The sequence below is a fragment of the Hyperolius riggenbachi genome, chromosome 10 (genome assembly GCF_040937935.1).
Source record: "Hyperolius riggenbachi isolate aHypRig1 chromosome 10, aHypRig1.pri, whole genome shotgun sequence".
NCBI classification, from domain to species: Eukaryota; Metazoa; Chordata; class Amphibia; order Anura; family Hyperoliidae; genus Hyperolius; species Hyperolius riggenbachi.
Window position 1 is genome coordinate 72,756,650 of NC_090655.1, and position 23,948 is coordinate 72,780,597.

The window sequence follows — 23,948 nt, forward strand, 5'->3', positions numbered from 1 at the left end:
GGCCCTTGGGCCAGAGGGGCCCCATAGGGCCCACTCACCACCGCAGTATTAGCTCTTTATTGGTCCTGTGCTGGTAATAATCACTACTTTAGATGCTTTGAATAGTAGTAATTATTAACAAACTGTTCCCCACCCTCTTCTTGAACCTTAGACACTGTGATTGTCCTTGGCAGGTTTTGGTGCGCCGCATCAATTGTATGTTTAGAGCGCTTTGGGGGCCCAATGTAAAACTCGCACTGGGGCCCACAGCTCCTTAGCTACACCACTGTGCACACTAATAATATTAAAATTGCTGTTCTGCCTCCTCCAGACCACAACTCCCGGGAGTTTGGCCCTCCAAGTCCATGAAGTTAGACAGTACTGGTCTAATCAAATGTCTTATTGGGCAGAAAAAATGTATAGTGCATGGTCACCTTAGGATTGCTGTAGACCACATTTACCGCTTTCATGGCAATGGTATTCCCTGATGGCAGAGGACTTGAGATGTGCTGCTAACCTCTTAGGTCAGAAAGGACACATCCTGAGGTCTTGTGGGACAAGGGAGGTTACACAATATTAGCCTGGAGATTTTAATGTTTTGGCCGATTAGCATATTTATTCATCAGCTATTGGTGACAGGTTTATTGGGCTCATTTAATCCTGCCCAATAGGAGCAGCTTAGTGAGGAAGGGATGGTCCCAGTTTATGTCTCATAATTGTGTTTCACGCCATAAAAAGTTTGATTTAGGTTCACTCTGAATGCCATTTTATAGTGTGTTAAACTTTTACATGAAGAACTTTTGTTTTTTTAACATCTGAAAGAACAGAACACCATATTGGTGTAAATGTATGCCAACTATGCAACCCAGGTGTCCATATTGCTGGTTGTATTCCTTTATATACATTCAACTAGAAGCCTCTCAAGAGGCCAGTAATTAGCACACGGCCTTATATGCAAGGAGCTGCTGCAAGTGTATAGGAAAATACTATTTATAAGACAAGTGCTTTACCCACTGAAAGAAGTAACGTGAAATATGCAGAACAGATGGCTCTGAAGAATCACGCTCATGCCATGTTAAGTTCCCCGAGCAAGCTCACTGGAAGGCAGCTAGCAAATCACTCAACAGCCTCGGAGTTACTTGCACGGCCTGTGGAGATGCTCCATCTATGTGTATAAAGTATGTCGCCCCCTCCCCCTGTAAATATATTAATATAGTAAAATTAGTCACTTCCAGGATGCTGTAACTGAGATTTTATCAGTCCAAAGAAGTCTTTGTTGGACCCTCATCCAGGGTAGTTAAGTGGTCTTTGCAACTGTTTGTAATGGCTTAGACAGTATTTCAGTAGTAAAGAGTACTGGAAGAGTCATGTAACATTGAAGCAGGTCACTTCGGCGCCTGGAGCTCAGTGCCAAAGCTGGGCTCCGTCCTAGCACTAGTTCTGTGCTACTCGCCCCACACGAGTAATTTGGGGATCCGGCGATCGCCAGACCCCGAATGACATCTCCCTCTGAGTTGCTACATCTCGGAGAGGCAATAGTATTTAACACCGCCAGGGATTTGACTGGCAGCAGAGTGAGCAGTCATTCTTCAGCGGTGCGATAATACGTATGCTGTAACATCCCCATTGCTAGAGTTTAGGAATCCAGGGCTCTGCATAACAGGTTATCTGCAGTTTGCCACTGATAACTAATTAGAGTTCATAAAACACCTGTATGGCTGAGAGACACTTTTCAGTGCAGGGAACAGATAAAACGTCCAAAGTTTGTCTGTATGGGAGCTGATTAAAAATTAAAAAAACTGCCATTATTCACTTGAGGCTTTTTCACTCCAGGTATACTTTAATGTTAGTAAAGTGCTGGAAAAATTACAGGACTATATAGTAAATTCTCTCCCGAGTCCTTTGAATAACTGATGTTGCTAATTGTCCATAATGCCACTCTAACCAATTTGCAGAAGCAAGTTACTTCGTATGTGTTTGGGGCATGGGAGGAAGTCCATGTAATCATGAGAAGACACAACACGGCTGTGGAGTTTACAAGGCATTTATAAGTACGCATAATCCATCTACTTCAGCCAACATTTTATGTAATTGACACTATTAAGCTGCAGTGTTGGGCCAGTTATGGTGAGGTGTGGAGCTGCTCCAAAATTCTTTTAAGATAAGCATGTGCAGAAAACCACAAGGAGAAGGTTGGTGGGGGAGTGGGGTGCATATTTCAAGGTAAAGGTCATTGGAAAGGTCCTGTTAACTGCTGGCTGGTAAGCTGCATAGTTTCATCCAGCATAAGCACTTATCACCTTTTGGGTGAGTTCTGCCAAGCTGCTTTTTTTGCAAGCCAGATTAATCTTGTGCAGTGCTGAGACCATTCAGCCAGCTGTTATCAGGCCATCATGTGAGGAATTCCAGTAAAAGCTTGTAGGTTTCGGTGTTGGCAAGTTGATGTAGGCTTTCAGGTACAGTGGTGGATGCCCAGAAAGGCCTCTAACCAGTCATCTTGGGCATGATATTGGCTTAGATTGTTTGGAGTTTGCACACACCTTCACTTGTACAATTCATATCTGCATTAATAGAGTCCATTAACTATACTCAGGATGAAGTGGGTACATTACCTGAACTTAAAGGGAATGTCCAGGTTCGCTGAAAACAAAGGATCTTCCTACTTGGGGCTTCCTCTAGCCCCTGGCAGCTGCTATGTCCTATGCCACAGCTCCAGTCTCAGCCGCTGGCTCCCGGTCCCCTCTGCTGCAGAGGCAGACCTTGCGAGGTCGTCCTCTACTGCGCCTGCGCGAGCGCCGCTGTCAATCAAGTCCACGTTGTCCGGAGTGTACTGCGCAGGTGCAGTAGTTCTGCGCAGCGGGGACCCTGGCCGGTGGCGGAGAGCGGAGCTGCGGCGTGGGACATAGCAGCTGCCAGGGGCTGGAGGAACCCTCAGGAAAGTAGATCTTTTTCTTTTCTTTTTTTTCTCAGCGAGCCTGGACATTCCCTTTAAAAAGAAAAGCCTACGAACTTTCTCAACTGACGAAAGAGCTCTGTAAGAGTGGCAAAGCATCTTCCAGATAAAAATGGTGTCCAGTTAAAGGACCACTATTGCAAAAATGTGTAAAATGTAAAATACACTCAATCACATACTGTATATGAGGTGTACATTTCTCCCTGAGTAAAATGCATTATGAATCACTTTTTTCCCTATGTTTCTGGCGCTTACAGTAAGCAGGAAAAATCAGGCAGAAGTGACAGGTTTTGGACTAATCCAAATCTTCATGGGGGAATCTCCGCACACCCTGTGAAGGATCCATGCAAAGATACCAGCCTGCTCCCAACGCGTTTGCTCACTGTTTTGGCAGTTGGACTGAGCAACTGCTGTTCAGTAAATCCCCTATGAGGAAATGGACTAGTTCAAAATCTGTCAGATTTTAAAGGACAACTGTTGTGAGTAAACAATACCAGTTGCCTGGCAGCCCTGCTGATCTATTTGGTTGCAGTAGTGTCTGAATCACACCAGAAACAAGCATGCAGCTAATCTTGCCAGATCTGACAATAATGTCAGACACACCTGATATGCTGCATGCTTGTTCAGGGTCTATGGCTAAAAGTATTAGATGCTTAGGATCAGCAGGACAACCAGCCAACTGGTATTGCTTAACAGGAAATAAATATAACATCCTCCAAATCCCTCTCACTTCAGTTGTCCTTTAACTACCTACTGTATGTGACAGCAACGTAGGAAAAATAAATGAATAGCACATTTTATTCTGGAACACATTTTACATGTATGGATGTTAAAAGTTTTCCTTGAAGGCTACCGTATGTTTCTTTGGATATGCTAATTTAGCTTAGTTGCTATGGTTAGTCTGTCCCTCTTGGTGTTACAAGCCCTACTGCATAGAGCCAAATTAATCCATGCCATGCACTGATGAGGATCAAACAATCCGAAACAGTCGGTATGCATGTTGGATTATTATGGCTCTGTACAAATTAACAAGCTGACACATCATTGCATTCCAGCGGTTCTGGAGGTGTGTTTAGCTTCTAAGGGTACAATGGCTAATTTGCATATATTCAGCAGTGATGCCTTGGGAGACATCTCAAGCTCACTCCAACCTGAATTATCGCAAATTCTTTCTGTTTTAAGAAAGCAAACTTTTGTTTTTCTTGCTATATATAGTTGGCATTGCATGTGGCAGTGTGCAGTGGAGCCAGTCATTAAATGCTGCAGCCCAGCCTACAGTCCAGATGTTCTTGTGGTGTGGTCCAATGTACCTTCACAACTCCTGCTCCTAGTTCCTTAAAGGGAACCTGAAGTGAGAGGAATATGGAGGCTGCCACCTTCATTCGCTAATAAACAATGCCAGTTGCCTGATGTCTGTGCTTATGCTCTGCATCTAATACTTGAAGTCTCTGGCCCAGAACGAGCATGCAGATCAGATGCCGTGACTCTGGTGTGACTCCACTGGCTGCATGCTTGTTACAGGTGTGTGAATCAAAAACTAAAGCCTAAAGCTTAGCATGACAGCCAGGCAAGTGTCATCTATACCTAAAAGGCAGTTGTGAAAGGCATAGTGTGGACACAGTGATTTGCATGCATATTACTGCTGCCGCCTACTGTGCTTGTGGAGGGGTGGGGGGTTATGGTGGGCAGATAACTGGTTGTTTATAAGTGAATGAAGATGACAGCGTATTCATCCCATTGAAGGTTCATCTTCAAAGTGAACTCCAGCCACTGTTTACAGTTATGGATGGCTTGGGGAAGACGTGAAAGCATTTCTATTGCTGCCTGTGTTCTCATTGGATAGATCTGCCACCAGTAGTACATGTCTCTGTGACACTTAGCTTGGGAACAGTGTGAACTTCTAATGTTCATGAAGTTCTGTAGTCAGCAGAACAGAGGCTGGAGAGAAGTCTACCATGGTTAATCAGATTCAAATCATTTGGGTTTCTGTGTGTTGCATGCAAACTGTGTGCAGCTTGGATCTCTGCCCACTTCCACCAATTGTGAGCGGACCATCTCCAAGCTGCATACAATTGCATGAAAGCTGGATGTATACAGGATTGTTTGGGCATGTCATTGACTATCTACAGTATACTAATGAGGACACCCATACTAGTGAATGTGGTAAAGTTTCTTCCTCCTTCATTCCTCTGAGACAGGAGGGGAGATAATCTTCCTCATCAGGGGAGCAATTATAACTATGCCCAAACCAAGTACAGTAGAGTCCCGGTTATCCGGAACACAGCTAACCAGCAGTCTCCACCAACCAGAACACATCGCCGGCAGAACTGACAGTGGTGAAGGTGAAGTCTTAGGCTGTTAGTGGGATCTGCTTGGTTCCACAGCTCCCCTAAGGTTGAAATACTTTCAAAGCGCTGCGGAATATGTTGGCGCTATATAAATAAAAAATAATAATAATAATTACTGTATTAAACATTTAGTACAGAGTTCATGGTATGTATGTATTGTGAGGTATAGTACTGTATTAGCTAACCCTATTTTTAACATTGAGTCTCAAGGAACCAGAAAGCACACTTATCCGGCATCAGCTGATCCCCATCTGTGCCGGGTAACCGTGACTACAGGAATATGGTTTTGGCTTTAATATTGTGAACTATGGCAGCCACTGCGGCTTGCCATGATTCCTTCAGTGCAGTGCTCTAATCTCTGGGGGGACCTGAAGCAAAAATAAACTTATGACATAACAAGTTGTATGTGTAGTACACTTAAGAAATAGAACATTAGTAGCAAAGAAAAGAGTCTCATATTGTTTTACAGTACAGGTAGAGTTAAAAAAAAAATAATCAGTTGCTATCTATGCAAATAAGCTTCCCTTGGGTCGAATACGGTCCTGTTTTCTGAAGCACTTTAGCAGCCAAGAAACAGCAAGAGACAGCTTGAGATAAGGTTTTACTGCAGGAAAGTTCAATGGGTCATTATCTGCATGTGTGTGGTTTTAAAACTGAAAATCTGACAGAATGATGCAATATTATAAAAAAAAAAAGTTGATCTGACATTAGCCAATCACGCCTCTGTGACTGATGATACATGCTTATTACATTGCAGGTGACTGTATATACCTTGGAATGGATAACAGGACAGAGGATGCGGACTCTGAGGATTTCTATGTAAATACACCAAACGCTGCCTGGTACTGCAAGCTGCTCAGAAATTGGAAACTGCCAAGATGACGGGAGAGACTATGTTCTGCTGGAATTGACAGGAAGCTGCTGCTGAAGCGTGGATTGCAGCGGCACAGCCGGTGGTTTCCGTGAGCCTGGCTTATGCAGAAGAGTTGCGAAGTAGGATTGTTGCTGATTATTGCGGTGTCTGGAGAGGACACTAGCGGTAGTGCTTTGTGCTGGTTGCTGAACGCCTCCACATGCCTCCAACAATGCCACTTTATACACTGCATCATCTTTTTTTTTTTTTATTTGGTATGTGTATTCTTTTGTGGCAGTGAGGGGTACCCCAGTGGAATGTCTCATTGCAACTGGTGGGCTATTTCAGAGCAGCTTAGTGAGTATTTTAAGGCTTTCAATCAGTTTTTCTATATACTTTAACATTTCTATAGTCAAGGTATAAAATACCACCACATTAGACACTGAAGTGGCTGTATATAAAATATACGCCTGCCATTCTCTGTACAGGCGGCACACTAAACGCCTAGCTCCTCTTGTGGTTTTAAAGCCATTGAGGCGGATTCATGTGAAAATCATCAGCACGGCTTTCCGACTGTCGCTTGTCCTGGACTTTTATCGCTTTACAATGGTCGAGCTGCTCGGAGTTTATTTTGCTTTCACAGTTTTGCCGTTTTTACCTTTCTACATTCATTTTGTGTCTTTTGATATGTAGCACCTTATACAGGAAACGCTTAATGCTGACGTGTTTTGTAATAATTGTAAGATGCACCACATGTATGTATAGGATTTGTTTACATAGATTTCTAGTGATGTATTTAATAGCGTGCATAACGTTACCATTCATTTCACACGCCTCCAGGACTGTGCAGGTAAAAGGGCTGGCTCATGTAGAGGTCACGGCTGTAAGTATATGAAACCTTCATAGAATGTGTTGCAGACTGTATTGCTCTATATGGGGGATGCAGTGTGAATTTGTTTTTTAATACATAAGTTATATTGTGATCTGTGTGATTTAGCACCCGCTGTAAATGGAAATGGAATGTGTAAGACAGCTGAACAAAGTGTTTATGTTCCGCACAAATTTAATATTTCACCAAGATATTCAGCTGCTAATAACCGCTTTTCCAAGCCCGCCCCCCCCCCCCCCCCCCAATAACGCAACCCGATTGTCCTCCATGGCAAATTTTAATCACTTAATTCTGTTGTGTGCTTTTATTTAAGTCCCCGCCACACAGGAGGAAGTGTCTGTATATTTAGTTTCTTTCTGTGTTTGTCAAAGGGAAATATTTAAAGCAGAAATCATATTGCATTTCAGCATTCACTTCTTGTATTTTTGTTTTAATCCAATCCGCAGATCAGATTGCAGCGAGGGCGATGACTTGATAGATTGGGTATTCAGGCTACATTGATAATGGCCCGTGGCTCGTTTGCAAGGCATGTAGGGGTGGCAGACATGCGTTATCGCAAGTCGTGAGAATATTTATAGGCTTATGTTGTGTATATATATTTTCCAGGATATTACTGAATACTGTAATGCCAGTCCAGACATGTGAACTATAAAGAGGACGGAGAGATTGCTGCAATCAGGCTGACTTTTCAAGTATAGTGCTAGATGTATGACTGTATTTTATGTAGTCTTATTTTAGAAACAGGGGATACTTTGATTTACGGATATTATACCTTTATAACAGGATACATTTTAGTTGTCAGAAGATTTTATAACTATTTATTTTTTTATTGACCATAAAACAAGGCAAGACTGCCCGTTAGTAAGCAAGACACTTCAAGTATGGGGTTTATAGAGCACTTTAGTTGGTATAAGTGTTGATGATTCTGAGTGGCGCAGTTGTTTATGGTTTAGCTGCCATTTAATGTAGTCATGGCAGAGCACTTATTGAGAGCGTGGAACAAAGTGGCACTTTGCTGTGAGATTCAGCAGTATAGACGAGGCCGCTGGCAGAGCAGATAGGTATGGGGGTGAGTCGTGTTGTATCACGAGGGCAGGACCTAAAAAGGATTTGTACTTAAAGGACATCCAATATCAAAAAAGATGTGTAAAGGCGCGTACACACGCTGGATTTATGTAAACTACGGGTCGTTGGACCCGCCCGTGGGGCAGCTGTTCTGCCGACAGTTTGCTATTGTGTACAGTCTGTGGGCAGGCTGATAAGGCTGGTTTTGACAGATCCGCCGAGCGTCTTAATGGAGTTCATACTTTTGTTACTAATGGCATCCTTTGGCAGGCTGTGTCCTCTGTTCCTCCCATCCGCCTCCTTTTCTATCCATTATAGCAGAGTTCCCCAACCCTGTCCTCAAGGCCCACCAACAGTACATGTTTTGCAGCAAACCACACACATGCACAGGTGGGGTAATTAGTGTCTCACCAGAGCTGATTGACTACCTCTGTGGATTTCCACAAAACATGCACTGTTGGTGGGCCTTGAGGACAGGGTTGGGGAACACTGCATTATAAGTCTCATTAATAGGCCTCAACTAGTACTAGTCAGGACCTTTGAACAGGATGTAATGGCCAGTTGCCTCTCCATAGCTGCGCTGTCCATGAGCTCTTGCTCATGAAAATTGGGAAGCTAATGCGCATTACTTCCTGTCCAAAGTTCCTGACTAGAACTAGTCCCAGCCTACTAATAAGACTTTTAACAGGGGCTTAAAAGCAGATAAAATGAGGTGGATGGGGGAGATGAAGGACACAACCTACTAAAAGATGCTATTACTAATAAAACCATATACTGCATTACACATCGTTTTGTTTGTTTATTTATTTATTTGTTTTTTTCCTGGTCTTGGATGCCCTTTTAAAATGCTTTCTATGACAAATAGCTTTCTGGACAACAATGGGTGCTTGGAGTCACATGGTGCTGTATAGCTTGCTACAGCTGCTATGAATGCCATCCTGAGAGACATTTGGCTCCATTTAAATCCAGAACTGATGTTGTGGAATGGATGTCGCAGGAGAGTGTTCACCAAGAAATGACGTGTTGGGAGACAAGTTCAGGAGGCCTCATGTGGCTGCATGGCCTAAATATAGCAGAGTTGACTTGTGGTTTGCTTGTTTCACTTGTCAGTAATTCTATCAAGTATTTGGAACATTCACATGGAAGAGATGGATGTCTGTGGTGAAGAGTTTGAGGGCTCCATTCTTTTTCCCTAGTTAAGGTTTTTGATAATTTAAATAAAATGTACAGCAATGTGTTGTGTTTTGAGACCATAATTACTGCATGGTGTGGGAAGGTATAAAGGACACCTCTGTGGTCTTTGCTACGGTGAACTTTTTACATTATTTTCAAGATGGTGTTTATAAAATGTATTCTGATGATAAAATCATTGATATAAAAAGACTGTTCTGTAACGCAGAGCTGTGCGGTTCCTCTGATGGTCCTTTTGTTTCCAGCTACAGCCATGGATGGAGACTACACAACTCATTTATAGTACTATGAGGGTGCCAGAGAGGAACTTTAGTGCTGCACAAACCCCTCAATGCAAGTAATAGTTGTGAGAGGATGGTGAACACAAGGGGATTGTTACAGAGATGCAAATAATTGTGAATTCATACAGGATTATGCAAATTTAGTTTGAAATCGACCAATCAAATTTCATTTCTGTAGGATTTGATTGGTGCAATTTCAAGCTGCATAGCTTTGCATAATCCTGCATCAACTTCGAATGATTCAAATGTGGTTTAATTGGCGCAGGTGTGCGGCGGGGATACAAAAGGTTATATACCCATAATTTTGCCATCCGCCCAGTGTTCTAAAAAGGTTGCATGCGTCCTATTGGTTGTGTTGCAAGCCTCACACCGACGCATATCCTCCTTCAAGCCGGAAGTGCGCTGGTGTGAGGCTTGCAACGCGACCATTAGGACACGTGCAAGCTCTTTAGAACGCAGGGCGGATATCAAAATTAACCTCTTGTATTCCCGCCGCACACCTGCGCCAATTAAACCTCATTTGAATCATGAGTGATTACTCGTGAGAGCATCCGGTAAGCATCCCTGATTAAGTCATGGTGGCTTGGAGGGGGAATAGTAATTAACGCCACCAGGACTTTTATAGGAGCAGGGTGAGACATTTTTTGTCTTTACCCTTTGCCCAAATTTACTGCTACCTTATTTAAATGCATGCAATTCAGATACTTCCAATGCCACAATGATCAGCAGGATTGCCAGGCAACTAGTATTCATTCAAATACATAAGTATGAAAGGTTCCAGTTGACGTCGTGTTAGGGGTCTAATGTGAACTAAACTTATTTTGATTGTGTAGAGCATTCTTCAATTATCCCCCACAGAGATAACTGTGACATTAGACTTTATCTACTTAGTAATCTTATTGAGGGTAACAGAAGTGTTAATAAATACAGTATATAGGGATGGTCAATGAGATGCAAAGTTCATACATGACTATGCAAATACATGCAGCTTGAAAATGATCCCATCAAATGTAATTCAATTGATCCATTTTCAAGCTGCAAACAAATTTGCATGCAAAATGTATTTACATCAACAATTTACATGTCGCTACCTGGTCTGTTATTAAAGAGAATCTGTAAGGAAAAAATTGCCCCTATTGGGTACTTACCGTAGGAGAGGGAAAGCCTCTGGTTCCTAATGATGCTTCCGCATCCTCTTCAGACTCGGGAGAGCTGTCAGCCCCTGAAAATCCACTGACAAGCTTGTTGGGGGATGAGCGGTGCAGATGCAGTAGGGGCTTCAGCTTGCAGCAATATTTACCAAGCCTCACTCCTGCGCAGTACAAGCTTCCCCTTGGGCTCTAGCAGAAATAGCCGTACCTGATCGGGTCAGTAGAGCGAACTCGATCGGACTCTATTTCCGCTGGAGCCTGAAGAGGAAACTTGTACTGCGGCTGCACAGGAGTGAGGCTTGGTAAATATTGCTGCCGGCTGTTCAGGGGCTGCCAGTGCTGGATCCCGAAGAAGATCCAGAAGCTTCCCCCTCCTGAGGTAAGTACCCCATAGGGGCATTTTTTTTTTCGCTTACAGATTCTTTTTAAAGGATACCTGTAACCACCCCTTGGAGAGAAAAAAAAGACTCACCTAAAAGGTAATGCTTTAGATCCCTTAGACCCTTCCCGGTTTTCTCTACATCCCCTCCTTGTAGGTTTGACTCAATCGTCGGAAGGCTTCTTCAACAATAAAGTACTTGAGCTTCCATACTGCACAATCGCAGACTTGTGTGTGCGCATTATGGAGTCACAAATCTTTGGAAATGCTAGGAGACCTAAGTACTTCACAGGTGATCCAAAGGTGCACCCGGCAGGGAATTTGAACAAGGGTGGTAGAACAAGGGGATGTAGAGAGGACTCAGAAGGCTCTGTGGGATCCAGATTCTTCCCTTCGCTTAGGCAAGTATCTAACCATTTTGTGGAAGTTTGTTACAGGCATCCTTTAATAGCAGAGCAATGCTGGTAGGGATAGTCAATGAGATGCAAATCGTTGATGCAGGATAATACAAAATTCTGCATGCACATACATGTAGCTTCAAAATTGATCAATCAAATTCCATTATTTAGATTCATTTTCAAGCTGCATAAGTTTGCATTCAAAATTTGCAAAGTCCTGCATAAACTAGGAAAGAGTTGCATCTTACTGACCATCCCTATATGCAGTATTGATTAAAACTTCCACAACTAAAGCAACCACAGTGATAGGCATCCATTGGCCATGTATACTAATGCAGAATAGTTCCAGCTGATATAATGCCGACTGTAAGCTTAGGACTGGGCCAATCAAAATGGATGAGAAGTGTTTGGTCCAATTTCATGCTGCTTACAAGCCAGAGTTATGAGCATCTCACTGACTACCCTATTCCATCACTGGCCATGCAGCATCCTCCATTCTAACATTAAAACTAATTCTTCCAGCCACTTGAGGGTGCTGTGAGTATACAAATTGATTAATAGAAAGGAGACAAAATGTCTCTGCTGTCTGAAATTTTTGTTTCATGGCTAAACAATCACTCAACCTCTTAAATAAGGATACATGTTTATCCTTTAAAATATAGAGCTGCTGCTGCTTGCATAGCAGCCGCCGGAGTTTGTGGAAACCAACATCCAACAGAGGATTAAAATGTTTGTGCATTCTGTGACTGTCTTGATTTTGCCTAATTTATGCATGTCTTGAAGTGACTTTCTGTGCCAGTTTTGAAATGTGTTTGGTTTTGTAAAATGAATTTTCGATCTGGACTACTTTTATGTGTACAGACTTGAAACACTGTTGTATTTGTATATGTTGACAATAAAGACGGTTGCTTCTTCAGCATGCAGCAGCTCCTGTGTTGGGACTTAATGTTCTGTTATAGCAAAGCACCCACTAAGTCAAAGACAGTCTAAAAATAGAGAATGTTTATTGTAAATCAGACATCACAGCAGTTTATGTACAATTCAAAGCACTGCCTGTAAGACTTAACAATAAATATCAGTCTAAAGGTAGCCACACACGATACAATAAAATTATCCAATTTTACAGCAAGTCGATAAAAAAAATATCCCATCTTTATTGACGGGTGTATCGGGAATGGTGGTTTTGCTGATAATTTTTTATGAAAATTGAATAGTGTGTGTGGTAGATTATTAATTAATATATACACCCAAGCTATTTTCTCTGAGTTTTGTTAATTGGGGAAAAATTGAACGTGTGTGGTCAGATTTTTGAAATGTTTATAATCAGTAAGAAAAATTAATTGTTCTTCTTAACGTGAAGCAGAGACGAAGCACCCTCATGTATTTAACATATATATCAGTGGGAACATTAGAGAAATTACCTACCATGCTCTCTGTTTCATCTTTCACTGCTTAAGCCTGCTTGTTAACAACCCTGATAAAATCCCTGACTGAGCATTGTCTGGCTTTGCTCAGGAATCTTTATAGCTGTGTCATTATAGCAGAGCCACAAGGGGGCAGGCTTGGGCTTGAGAAGACAGACTCTGCTATGATTCCTGAGCAAAGCCGGACTGAATGCTCAGTGGGGGATTTTATGAGGGCTGATAACAAGCAGGCTGAGCAGTGAAGGATGAAACAGAAAGGGTAGGTGTTTTCTGTAATGTTCCTACTGATATATATGGTAAAATACATGAGGGTACTTCGTCTCTGGTTCAATTTAAACAGATATTTAAAAAATTGTATGGTGTGTGGCCACCTTGGTGTCAGGTACACGATACAACTTTCAGACAGATTTACTGTCAGGCTAATTATTACAAACAGGTCCGATCTGATTTCTGATCAATTTTCCATTTACTTCTATGGAAAATCGATCGGAGAGTCTTTCAGAAAATTGTATCGTGTGTACCTAGCATTAGAAATGAAGCCATTGATTTCAGCTGCCCACTTGCTATCTCCCAAGATGCACTTTAGCCGCAGATTTGGGGGAAGCTGGAGGTAAATTGAGTTTGTCTGTAGCCATAGATACGCAAAGCCACCTCCAGCAGAAGAATCTGTCCCGGTATTTAGACTTGTTCATACATTAACTGGTATAGTCTTAAGCAACATTGTCATATTATGCAATTTTTCCACATGAGTCTTAGCACGGGGGGAGGGGGCTGACAGCATGCGGTGTAATAATTGTCAGTTACGCTAGATGCATGTGAACATTCACATAAAATGCAAAAATTGGCATATGGAAAAATGCATCCCAATTTCATATATGTGAAAACACAGCCTCAACACGACACACTTTCAATTATGATTGGCAAATCACTGACCAATTTTACCACATGAGGGTGAGCAGATATTGAATACTATGAGCAGGTTGTGTAGATAGAACCTCATCCTACATGGAGGTGCTGCTTTATATCCTCAATATAAAGCAGCATCTCTCTGTAACAAAACCGCATTTGTATGATTTCATTTTACGAGTATTCCTTCCCTGAGCAGAATCACGTGCGTCTCTCTGTAACGTGAGGTGTGAAGTCCAGCTCTTCTGAGGAGATTTTGCTGAGGTGCTTCTCAGTCAGCTCCTGTAAGTCTTCGCTAAGCTCGTACAACCTTCCTTTACCCTGCAACACAAAACCCCAGAAAATCACACACTGCCTTCATTACAACAAAAAGATCAGAACTTCTTTATGTTTAGCTCAGAGCTGCAGTTCTCAGCTTTCCACTGAATGAGGCCTCACTAGTAAGGTCACCTCTCTCCCATTCAGCAATTACTATACAGGCTCACAGTGAAAGCTGCATTCCCTGTAACTGCAGGAAAGCAGCGTCACATGTTATGCACGCATCGCATACAGTGAAATAAACAGTTCAATGAAAAGTATGGTTCAATGTACTGTTAATACCAGCATTATACAGCAAACGCACTGCATGCAGGGTGATAGGATGCCGCAGTGCGAACGTTGCATTGTTTTTGTATTGCAATGCGATGTCTATAATTACATTCCGACGCACAGCAATAGCCCACTGTGAACCTAGCTTGACTACAGGCTGTGACACATGCATCATTGACTGCTACTTGTCAGTTACATCTGACACTACGGATACAGTTTCTATGTGGGTTATCAATGGCCAGTGATACCCTGCTGCAGGAGTTTCCACAGTTACATACTAATCTAGGTTGAAAAAGAGTTGTGACTATCAAGTCCAACCTCCCAGACTGGATTATTGTATCACCTCTCAACATGGCTGTGCCATACAGGTGCTACCGGCTATAATCACAGAAATGTAAAAACATGAGATGTGGTGGTAACACAAGGAGGCTCCTATATGCAGTAACTGACTCTTTTACTGCACTGCTTAAAGAGAAACTCCGACCAAGAATTGAACTTTATCCCAATCAGTAGCTGATACCCACTTTTACATGAAAAATATAATGATTTTCACAAACAGACCATCAGGGGGCGCTGTATGACTGATTTTGTGCTGAAACCCCTCCCACAAGAGGCTCTGGTACCGTACGGTACTCTGGGCAAACTGCCACAATGTAACAATGACACACACAGGAAATGGCTGTTTATAGCTGTCTGTTAAAGCCAGAACAGCTACATAATCTGCCCACAGTAACAATGTCACCATGTAATACATGTCAGAATGTGAATCAGGGAGAGGAAAGATTTTACAATGAGCAAACTCTGACTAAATCATGTATACATAATTATTGTAAAAATTAAGCACCTTTTTATATTAAATTATTTTCACTGGAGTTCCTCTTTAAGCACCTTTTACACTTAATCAGTTGCTCTCAGTTAAAGGATACCCAACGTGACATGAGATAGACATGTGTATGTACAGTGCACACAAATAACTAGGCTGTGTTCCTTTTTTTTATTTCTCTGTCTGAAAGATTTTTTTTTTTATTTCTCTGTCTGATTTCCCAAAAAAACGAGTTGTTTTTTTTTCATTCGAGCAAGAAATCTGATCGGAATTCCCATTATTATGCGATAAGTTGATGGAGAATGGTGGATTTTTCTGATCAATTTTTATGAAAATTGAATGGTGTGTGGTAGATTGTCAATTTATTAATGCATACACCCAAGCAATTTTCTCAGTTTCCAATGATTTTTTTTAATCATAATTGAGGAAAAATTAAACATATGTGTGTGGTACATTGGTCAGATTTTTGAAGGGTTCCAAACAGTCAGAAAAATTGATTGCTATTCTTGAATTGAACAGATATTTAAAAAATTGTATGGTGTGTGGCCACCTTTGGACCCATCTATATATATTTGGGATGTCAATGAAATGCACATAATGCCAAGAAGATGCAAATGTTATTGTTATTTTAGGCTCATTTGTGTTGCTAGAAAATGGATCAGTTAAAGCAGGGGTGTCGCACTCAAATACAAAGTGGGCCAAAATTGAGCTCTGGGACCAAGGACTCTAATCTAAAAATTTGAGAGTGAATTTAAAACAGTGAAGGTAGCTAGCCACTAGTATACTTACAGAAACTGGACTAAATTACACACCCAGCATACACTGCAGGCAAAGAGAGGGAGGGGGAATTAGTGATTAAGCTGCAACGGTGGGCAGAGCTCCAGAAGCTAGGTTAGAGGTAGGTCTTCCCCAAGGGGGTACGTCACCGCCGTGGGGAAGTCTATTAGGTCATAATTTGTGCACTAATTATCACTGAAGCTAACACCCCCCCTTGGTCTATAGTGATGCAGGGTGTGTAATATAGTCCAGCTTCTGGAGCTCTGCCCACCGTTGCAGCTTAATCACTAATTCCCAGTCCCTCTCTTTGCCTGCAGTGTATGCTGGGTGTGTAATTTAGTCCAGTTTCTGGAGCTCTGCTCACCATTGCAGTTAAATCATTCAGGTATGAGGTTGTTTGAAAGCGCTGCCATGTCTCCCACTGTGCAAACTTAAATGTAAGTATACTAGTGGCTAGCTGCCTTCACTGTTTTAAATTCACTCTCAAATTTTTAGATTAGAGTTAGCACATAATTTTGCATCTGTTTTGCATTAGAGGCATGTATTCAGCCCTAGGGGGCTCTGCATTGCCGCTGATGGCTTACAATTCAGGTGCATCCTTGAGCGCTTATCATTTGTCTGTTTTGCTGTACATACCTTATTCCTGGGCACAGAATCCGACACTGGTGGGTTGAACGTCATCTCATTTATGCTGTAATCATTAAATAATTCAATGGCAGTCCTGCAAAACATGAAATGCCTATTAGGTAGCTGTATTATAGAACGGGAAGATGCAAGCGCCATCTACAGAGCTGTGCTACAATAATTCCACCACACACATGCAATGCAATGTAACACTTCATATGAGTTCTGCTCATAGTACTGCTGTACCCGATTAGGGAGGATGAATGAGATGCAAATACAGTCTAACAACATTCAAATTTCATGTAAATTATATGCAGCTTGACATTGGACCAATCAGAATAACTTCCTGCCAAATTTTATTGGTCCAATTTCAAGCTGCATATAATTTACATGAAATTTGACTGTCAGGAGAAATGATTTGCATCTCATTAATCACCCTTATATCTAATGAAGAATGCAACAGGTATGGAAAACGCAGGACAAATCAAACCTCTGAACAAAACCGTGCAAGACTGCCTTTAACCTCCCTGATTTTTTCCGGATTTTGGGGTCTGAAGGCGGTGCAATTTTTTCACATGCTTTAAGACCCTAATAATCATACCGCTAGATAGATCTGCAGCAGCCTTGCACATTACTCACCAGTAGCTCCCATGGATCCAGCTCGGGTTTTCTCTCTGAGCTGCAGATTTCTGGCCCAAGCCTGACTCGTGGGTTACTGCTAAGGAGGTTAAAGCAGATTTATTCATTGTCAGCACTTGTCCCGAGCCATGGTGGGTCTCCCAGTTTGGCCCAGTTCTCACCTCATGTAACCTCAATGGTGCAGAGCCTACAATGGTATGCCTGCACTTTTACAACCAGATAAGCGGCAGTTCAGAGTACTGACCATCACTGTAATGATTTTCTTTTTTTTGTAAAAGGACACCTGAAATAAGAGCGATATGGAGGCTGGCAGCCATATTTAATCCAGTCAGACGTCATCAGAAACGCCTGATCTGCTGAATGCTTGTTCAGGGTCTATGGCTAAAGTATTGGAGGCAGAGGGTCAGCAGGACAGCCAGGCAACTGGTATTGTTTAAAAGAAAATAAATATAGTAGACTCCAGATCACTCTCACTTCAAGTGTACTTTAAACAATCAGGTATCAAAGTAAGGGATGGTGCACAATACAGGAGTTTAAGCGCTGGAGATTTTAAAAGCTATGCAATGCTATGGGGGATTTTTACAAAATCACCTTGCTCCAGTGTGCAAAGACACATAGGATACCATTAGCAGGAGCTTTTCAAATCACAAAGCACTCTGAAAAGCTCTTCTGGTGTGCACCGGCCCTGATTCAGCCAATGTCAGCACAGCGCTTTGGGCGCCACCATAGGCCATAATGAGAATTACGGCTAATTGGCTCAGTGGCTAATTTTGGCGCCGAAATGACCAATTCCCTTCAGTTAGAACAACTTAGAAAGGGAAAAAGCATTACAGGACAACTGAAGTGAGAGGTATATGGAGGCTGCCATATTTATTTCCAGTTTCCTGGCAGTCCTGCTGATCTATTTAGCTGCAGTAGTGTCTGAATAACACCAGAAACAAGCATGAAGCTAATCTTGCCAGATCTGACAATATTGTCAGAAACAGATGATCTGCTCCATGCTCAGGGTCTATGGCTAAACGTATTAGAGGCAGAGGATCAGGAGGACAGCCAGGCAACTGGTATTGCTTAAAAGGAAAAATATATGGCAGCCTCCATATCCCTCACTACAGTTGTCCTTTAATGCCACCCAGAAGTTTGCCTGCAGCAGGATGAGCTGTCTTTCAGCTGGACTCTGTGCCTAAATTTGGCCACGGTCATTTCAAATGTACACGTCCAGTTACCCTCTCCTGTGGCTACATATTAGGGGAAGGGATGTCCGCTCTTATAGTGACACGGAACACCTTCCTTGCCCTGGAACTGGCATGTAAACGGTGTGAGATACAATGGCAGCCCTGCTCAGACAGGTATTTAGCTAAATGACAAATCTGCTTTAAGTTCTAAAAGAAACTGTTAAACACAGATTCCGAAGCCACTACATTAAGTGAACAGTGTACCAGATGGCACTTCCTTGAGAGCGCCCAGCTGGCAGAAACACACACCTATTACACACCATATGCCACGCACAGTACACTTTACAGTATCGATACGGGTGAGGCCGAAAACACTTAGCGAAGGTAAAAAAAAATACTAAGCAGAGGGTTCACTGAAGAGAATAGTGCTGGAAAAAGGTTATTAGAGAGGTCACTGCACTGTGTACAAAAAATAAGTACCCTGTTCATTCTGTGTTAGCCTACCGTAATACTAACTTTCAGAAGTAGTATTTAATGGATTTCTATATACTCCATATTCACACCCTGCTAATCTATCATATTCAGGCACCATTCAGATCTTGTGCAGCTACAGAATCAGTTTTGGTTCATTAGTAGGAATGGTCAGTTAGATGCAAATAGCTGATGGATAATGCAAAGGTTGTATGCAAATATATGCAGCTGGATAATGGACCAATTGAATGAATTTAAGGTGGGATTTGATTAGTCCATTTTCAAGCAACCCAAATTTGCATATGCATGCATCATCTCAGAGTTATTTGCATCTCATTGACTATACCGGTCATTTGAAGCAGCCGGCCATACACTCACACAAGGCAGTAAAGCGTTGCAGCTCACTATAGCAGGCCTCAGGCTTCTGCCAGAGAGATGACACAAACATGAACGCCTGGTCAGTGACTTTACTGGGGCCTACAGCGGAATAAGGGATGGGGACTGGGAGGATGGAGAGAGAAATAACAGAGTTCAAGGGGTTGGAGGAAGCCCCAGGTAAGTGTAAATCCTTTTATTATAAATGTCTCAGGTTTCCATTAAGATGTGGTTGAATGTAGATTCAGTACACAATACCTGAGAAACACATGATGCAGCATTTGTGAGGACTTCAGTGACAACCAGAAATCTTACCTGCGGCTGTAGGAGGCCCCGAGAGCTGCGGAACCTTCTGATGGAGCCCCGGCACAAAGGTGAGCTGCAAATATCCGAACTACAGGATGGAAATGTCTCTACAGGAAGAAAATATTCCCATTACTTGTCACTTCTCAAACACATTGCCTGAGATGCCAGAAGACATCATCCATATCCTAAACCTCAGCGCACATCAGTGGTAACACAACGCTCCCAGATCTGGATAAACACATCATTCACACATCATAAAGCTTCTTTATCGGTAGTTTTATCAGAACACATCTGCAGTTCAGTCTAAAACTGGAGGACAAGGGAGATAAAAACTGACTTCTTAGTAATGATTTCAGATATTGTACTAATGAATCTTAGCGGGGTCACAGCTTTCACACAAGCACTGACAGCTCCACATACCAGCTCATTTTCTGTGCAGAGAAAAGCTCTGCTGCAGCACAAAACCAGTGTGATGTATAAACACACAGGCAGGGAAACTGATTCTTTAGACTGTACTAGTGTTTCCCCGAAAATAAGACAGTGTGTTGTATTAATTTTTGCACCAAAAGATGCGCTAGGACTTATTTTCAGTGGATGTCTTATATTTCTATGAACACCCAAGTCCTTGTGCTGTGTGTCCTCCTGCCCCCCCCCCCCCCCACCTCTAGTTTGCCCCTGTGTCCCCCTTGTACCATTAATGTCCTTCTGGTGTCCCCCCTCTGTCCCAGTGTCCTCAGATATCCCCCTGCATACTCCTCTTACCCCTAAGCTTCATGCCGCTGTGTGCCCGAGCTTCAGCCTCTGGGGATTGCTCGCTGAGTAATAACACAATTTGTCATACTTCTTACTGCCGCTAGAGCTTACTAGTTCCAGTTAGGGCTTACTTTCAGGTGATGTCTTAATTTTGGGGAAACCGTGTTTATATACATTTACTCACTGTAGCCATACACTGTACAATTATTTTGCCAATTAGACATTCGGCCAGCTAAAATATTATAATAGATAGTATCAATTGCAAATGTATAAATCCACTTCAAAATTACTAAGGGCTTAAATCGATCGATCTGCAATGCTGGTCTTTAGTCTGTCAGAATATACTCAATCATATCAATTGTAAAGAAAATTAAGTGATAATTGATTGCTTTAGGCAATCAATTAACTGGGTAATCAGGAATGTCTGTTCTAATATTCTGACCACGTGATAGGGCTCTTTTCCAGTAGAAAATGCAATCGCATTGCGATGTGAGGGCGTTTTTCTTCCTAATTTCCATTACTGCGATTACTAGATACTAGATGTATACTAGATTATATTATACAAGAGATAGGTACTATACTCAGTATAGGAGCTTGATTGCACCCAAAACGCAGGATTACGACTGCACTAGGAGAAAATCGAGTCACAAATGGACTGCACTGATGGAAATGGTCTCAATTTCCATTGACTTAACTGTACTCTGCATTTTGCGATTAGTTTAGCAATCAGAATCGTATCGCAAAACACAACATAGTGAAAAAGAGCCATACAATGTATCTGATTGGGCCTGATTTAGGCTAAGCCCACTCTACACAATTCAGTGCCACAGAACGTAAAACATATTCCCATGGCTGCTGCATCGAAAAGGTCATGAGAGCAATGCTACTATGCCTTCTTATCCAGTGTACGATAAAGGCAGCACTATTGTGAGTTTGAGTTCAGCCATCACAACGAACATTGCTCACTGATCAGAAGTCGATGCTGGCTCGTGTACTCAGTCAGTGAGATGTTAATTTTTCCGGCTTGCATGCAATGTAATTTTGACAATCCAAATCTGCAGGAAGTGCATTGGATTGTCTTAGTTTTTGAAGCAACATACTCATATGCTCTACATGCCAGCTGGAATAGTCATTGATTAGCTCTACTCACGTGTATAAGCCCTGAAAGCCCACTGATTGCAACATACTGTGTTCACTGTAAAGGACTGCAGCCCCACCCACCGCTTACACTGTGTATGGACATGCTCAGAGTCACATGACCCCTTGGCTCTTCTCACCTCCAGGTACAGACTTCTGCAAGGTTCTCCCTGTCCATAGCTGCAAAACATCTCCAGCAACCCCACACCCTCCTACCCAACTACACCTTCTCCCCAATAATCTGCAGTTTACGTGAGGGGATATGCATACGTTCATGCCTACCTCCTTCCTACCAGCTAGAGTAGTACAATGTAGCTGCTATAGGAGTGGCTACACTGAGGTCACCAATACAAAACCCTTCTGGAACCTGCAACTGTAATATGACAGAGGATAAGAAGTTACCTGCAAGCAGTGCAGCTCCCACAGTGCAGTGTTCTGCGCACTACAGTGTTCCGGCTCTTCAAGCTCTGGGAGATAAAGTCCACTGCCCTGAGACTCATTGTCCAGGAGAATGTCGGTCTTCGGAAATGTCTGAAAATACAAGCATCAAGTTTAGGTAGGGGAGGTGGTGCAAACCATAGGGTGTGGCCCATTAGTTCGACTGAGATTTTTCTGCCATTCCCGATTGATCCATGCAACCAATTTTGGATGGAAATCGATCAAAAGGTTGTTCGGGCAGCCAAGTTGTGGCACCAATTCTCTTACGATTTGATAAAGATATCAAATCAGAAGGTCAATTGTGCCCCAATATTGTATGGGCACTATAACTGAAATTACAGGAGATCGCTATTTACACCTTTTACTTGCAACAATTGGGGGGGGGGGGGGGGGGGGGGGGGGTATTTTTTTCTGCAAGTTATTTAAAAGAAAAAACAAAGTGATGCAGGAGTAGCGAGGATGCTGGCTGGCAGGGAGAAGTACTGTATATTTTTGGACTATAAGACTCAGTTTTCCTCCCCCAAAAGTGGGGGAAAAAAGTCACTGCGTCTTATAGTCCAAATGCAGGGAAATCCTGACTTTTGAATGCCTGCCAATACCAACCTCCAACTGGCTGCAATGTCGGGGACTTCCTGTACTGAGCTCATGCAGAGGACGACACGGGGACAAAAGAAGAACACGGGGAAACAAAGGGTCACAGAGGGGGACAGAGGAGGACATATGGAGACACCAGAGGTACAAGGGGGCATAATCCACAAGATGCCCCTACAACATGGACACACCAGGTCTAGAATATTTTTTTTCCTCCTTTTTCATCCTCTAAACCTAGGTGCATCTTATGGTCAGGAGTGTCTTATAGTCCGAAAAATACGGTATTACACGTAGAGCAGGTCTTCAAGTGGTTACAATGCAATAATTATGTTTATTGCTGAGTCCCTGAGATTTGGGGCTCTACAGAGATCTGAGGTGTGTGTTGGACCTGCGCTGGCAACATATTACACAGCTTCTCAGTACAAACTGATCTGCAACCCAACCCCCCCCCCCACGAAGGGAAACAAGGCTGAGCTAGACGAAAATAGGTCTCATCATTCACTTGCATGTGAAACATAATTTTAGAAGTTTCCATCGAACCCATTGGGAACGTGTGAAGATACTGGAACTTTTGAATCATACGCATGTTCCTAAAGCATAAGTCTGAAGGTCCAGTCTTGAAGAGGACATAAAACTTCTGAGTGAGTCCACCCATCCAATCTTGCTCTGCCAATTTTACCACCTCCATGTAGTGCGACGGCCAACATACTTTGAATACTCTGAACAGATTGTGTAGGTAAGCTCTTATAGTCCTTGAAAGTGGTAAACTTGGCCAATCAAAAATGGAGTGTGTGTACCAGGCTTACTCCTTTTCGACACCTTGATTAATATGATGTGGCTGCCTGGTATCAAACTGACACCCCAATCTAACAGTGAGACGCAAAGCGGAATGACCGATTTATAGGTGTATGAAACCTGTAACTGGGCAGAAATAAGTTTTGCTATTAATCCATGCAATACATAAATCTAAAGTGGAATTTGTCAGTAAAATACATAAAAAACTGGTCACAAGACAAGTGTGCAGGTCCACAGCTTTGGGGGAAGCCAGTTGTGCTGCTATATTCTATTCACTTACTTGCAGAAGGACTCTGTTGGTGGACAGGATGCCGATGCTGGAATTGGGCAGTACATGCAGCGCTAATGTAGAAAGTCTCTTAATAAAAGCCAGGGCTCTCTGATAGGACACTTGCTTCCTGCGCTTGGTCAGCATGACTTCCAGACACTGGAGAGCAATGAGTGTATCATCATTCGTAGAACCTGCAAACAAATAAACCCATCAAGTCATACAAAACACTAAAGTGCGACAAACTTCTTAACCACTTGAGCCCCAGAGTTTTATACCCCTCTAGTGATCGGGCCAAAAAAGCCATTTTTAGGAGGAGGAGGATAAATACAGTTGTTTATCTCATCAGTTTATTTTCACACCAGGTTCACTTT

The 23,948-nt window shown here is 42.5% G+C and overlaps 2 protein-coding genes across 2 annotated transcripts in view; one reads left to right on the forward strand and one right to left on the reverse strand.

The window, feature by feature from the left end:
• Positions 1 to 6,123, forward strand: part of PLCE1 (phospholipase C epsilon 1) — a 465,913-nt gene extending 459,790 nt beyond the window's left edge. Inside the window, 1 exon segment of the mRNA XM_068255587.1 lies at positions 6,038 to 6,123. The gene's annotated coding sequence lies outside the window, so the exon portion shown is untranslated.
• Positions 6,124 to 12,474: 6,351 nt separating this feature from the next.
• The window catches only part of NOC3L (NOC3 like DNA replication regulator), a 133,956-nt gene continuing 122,482 nt past the window's right edge, over positions 12,475 to 23,948 (reverse strand). The window contains exons 17-21 of the mRNA XM_068258071.1: positions 23,587 to 23,768; positions 21,885 to 22,013; positions 19,602 to 19,699; positions 16,642 to 16,726; positions 12,475 to 14,138 (exon numbers count right to left, since the gene is read on the reverse strand). Of these exons, the coding sequence (XP_068114172.1) occupies positions 14,019 to 14,138; positions 16,642 to 16,726; positions 19,602 to 19,699; positions 21,885 to 22,013; positions 23,587 to 23,768 (614 nt within the window). The 3' untranslated portion in view covers positions 12,475 to 14,018. The remainder of the gene's footprint in view (positions 14,139 to 16,641; positions 16,727 to 19,601; positions 19,700 to 21,884; positions 22,014 to 23,586; positions 23,769 to 23,948) is intronic.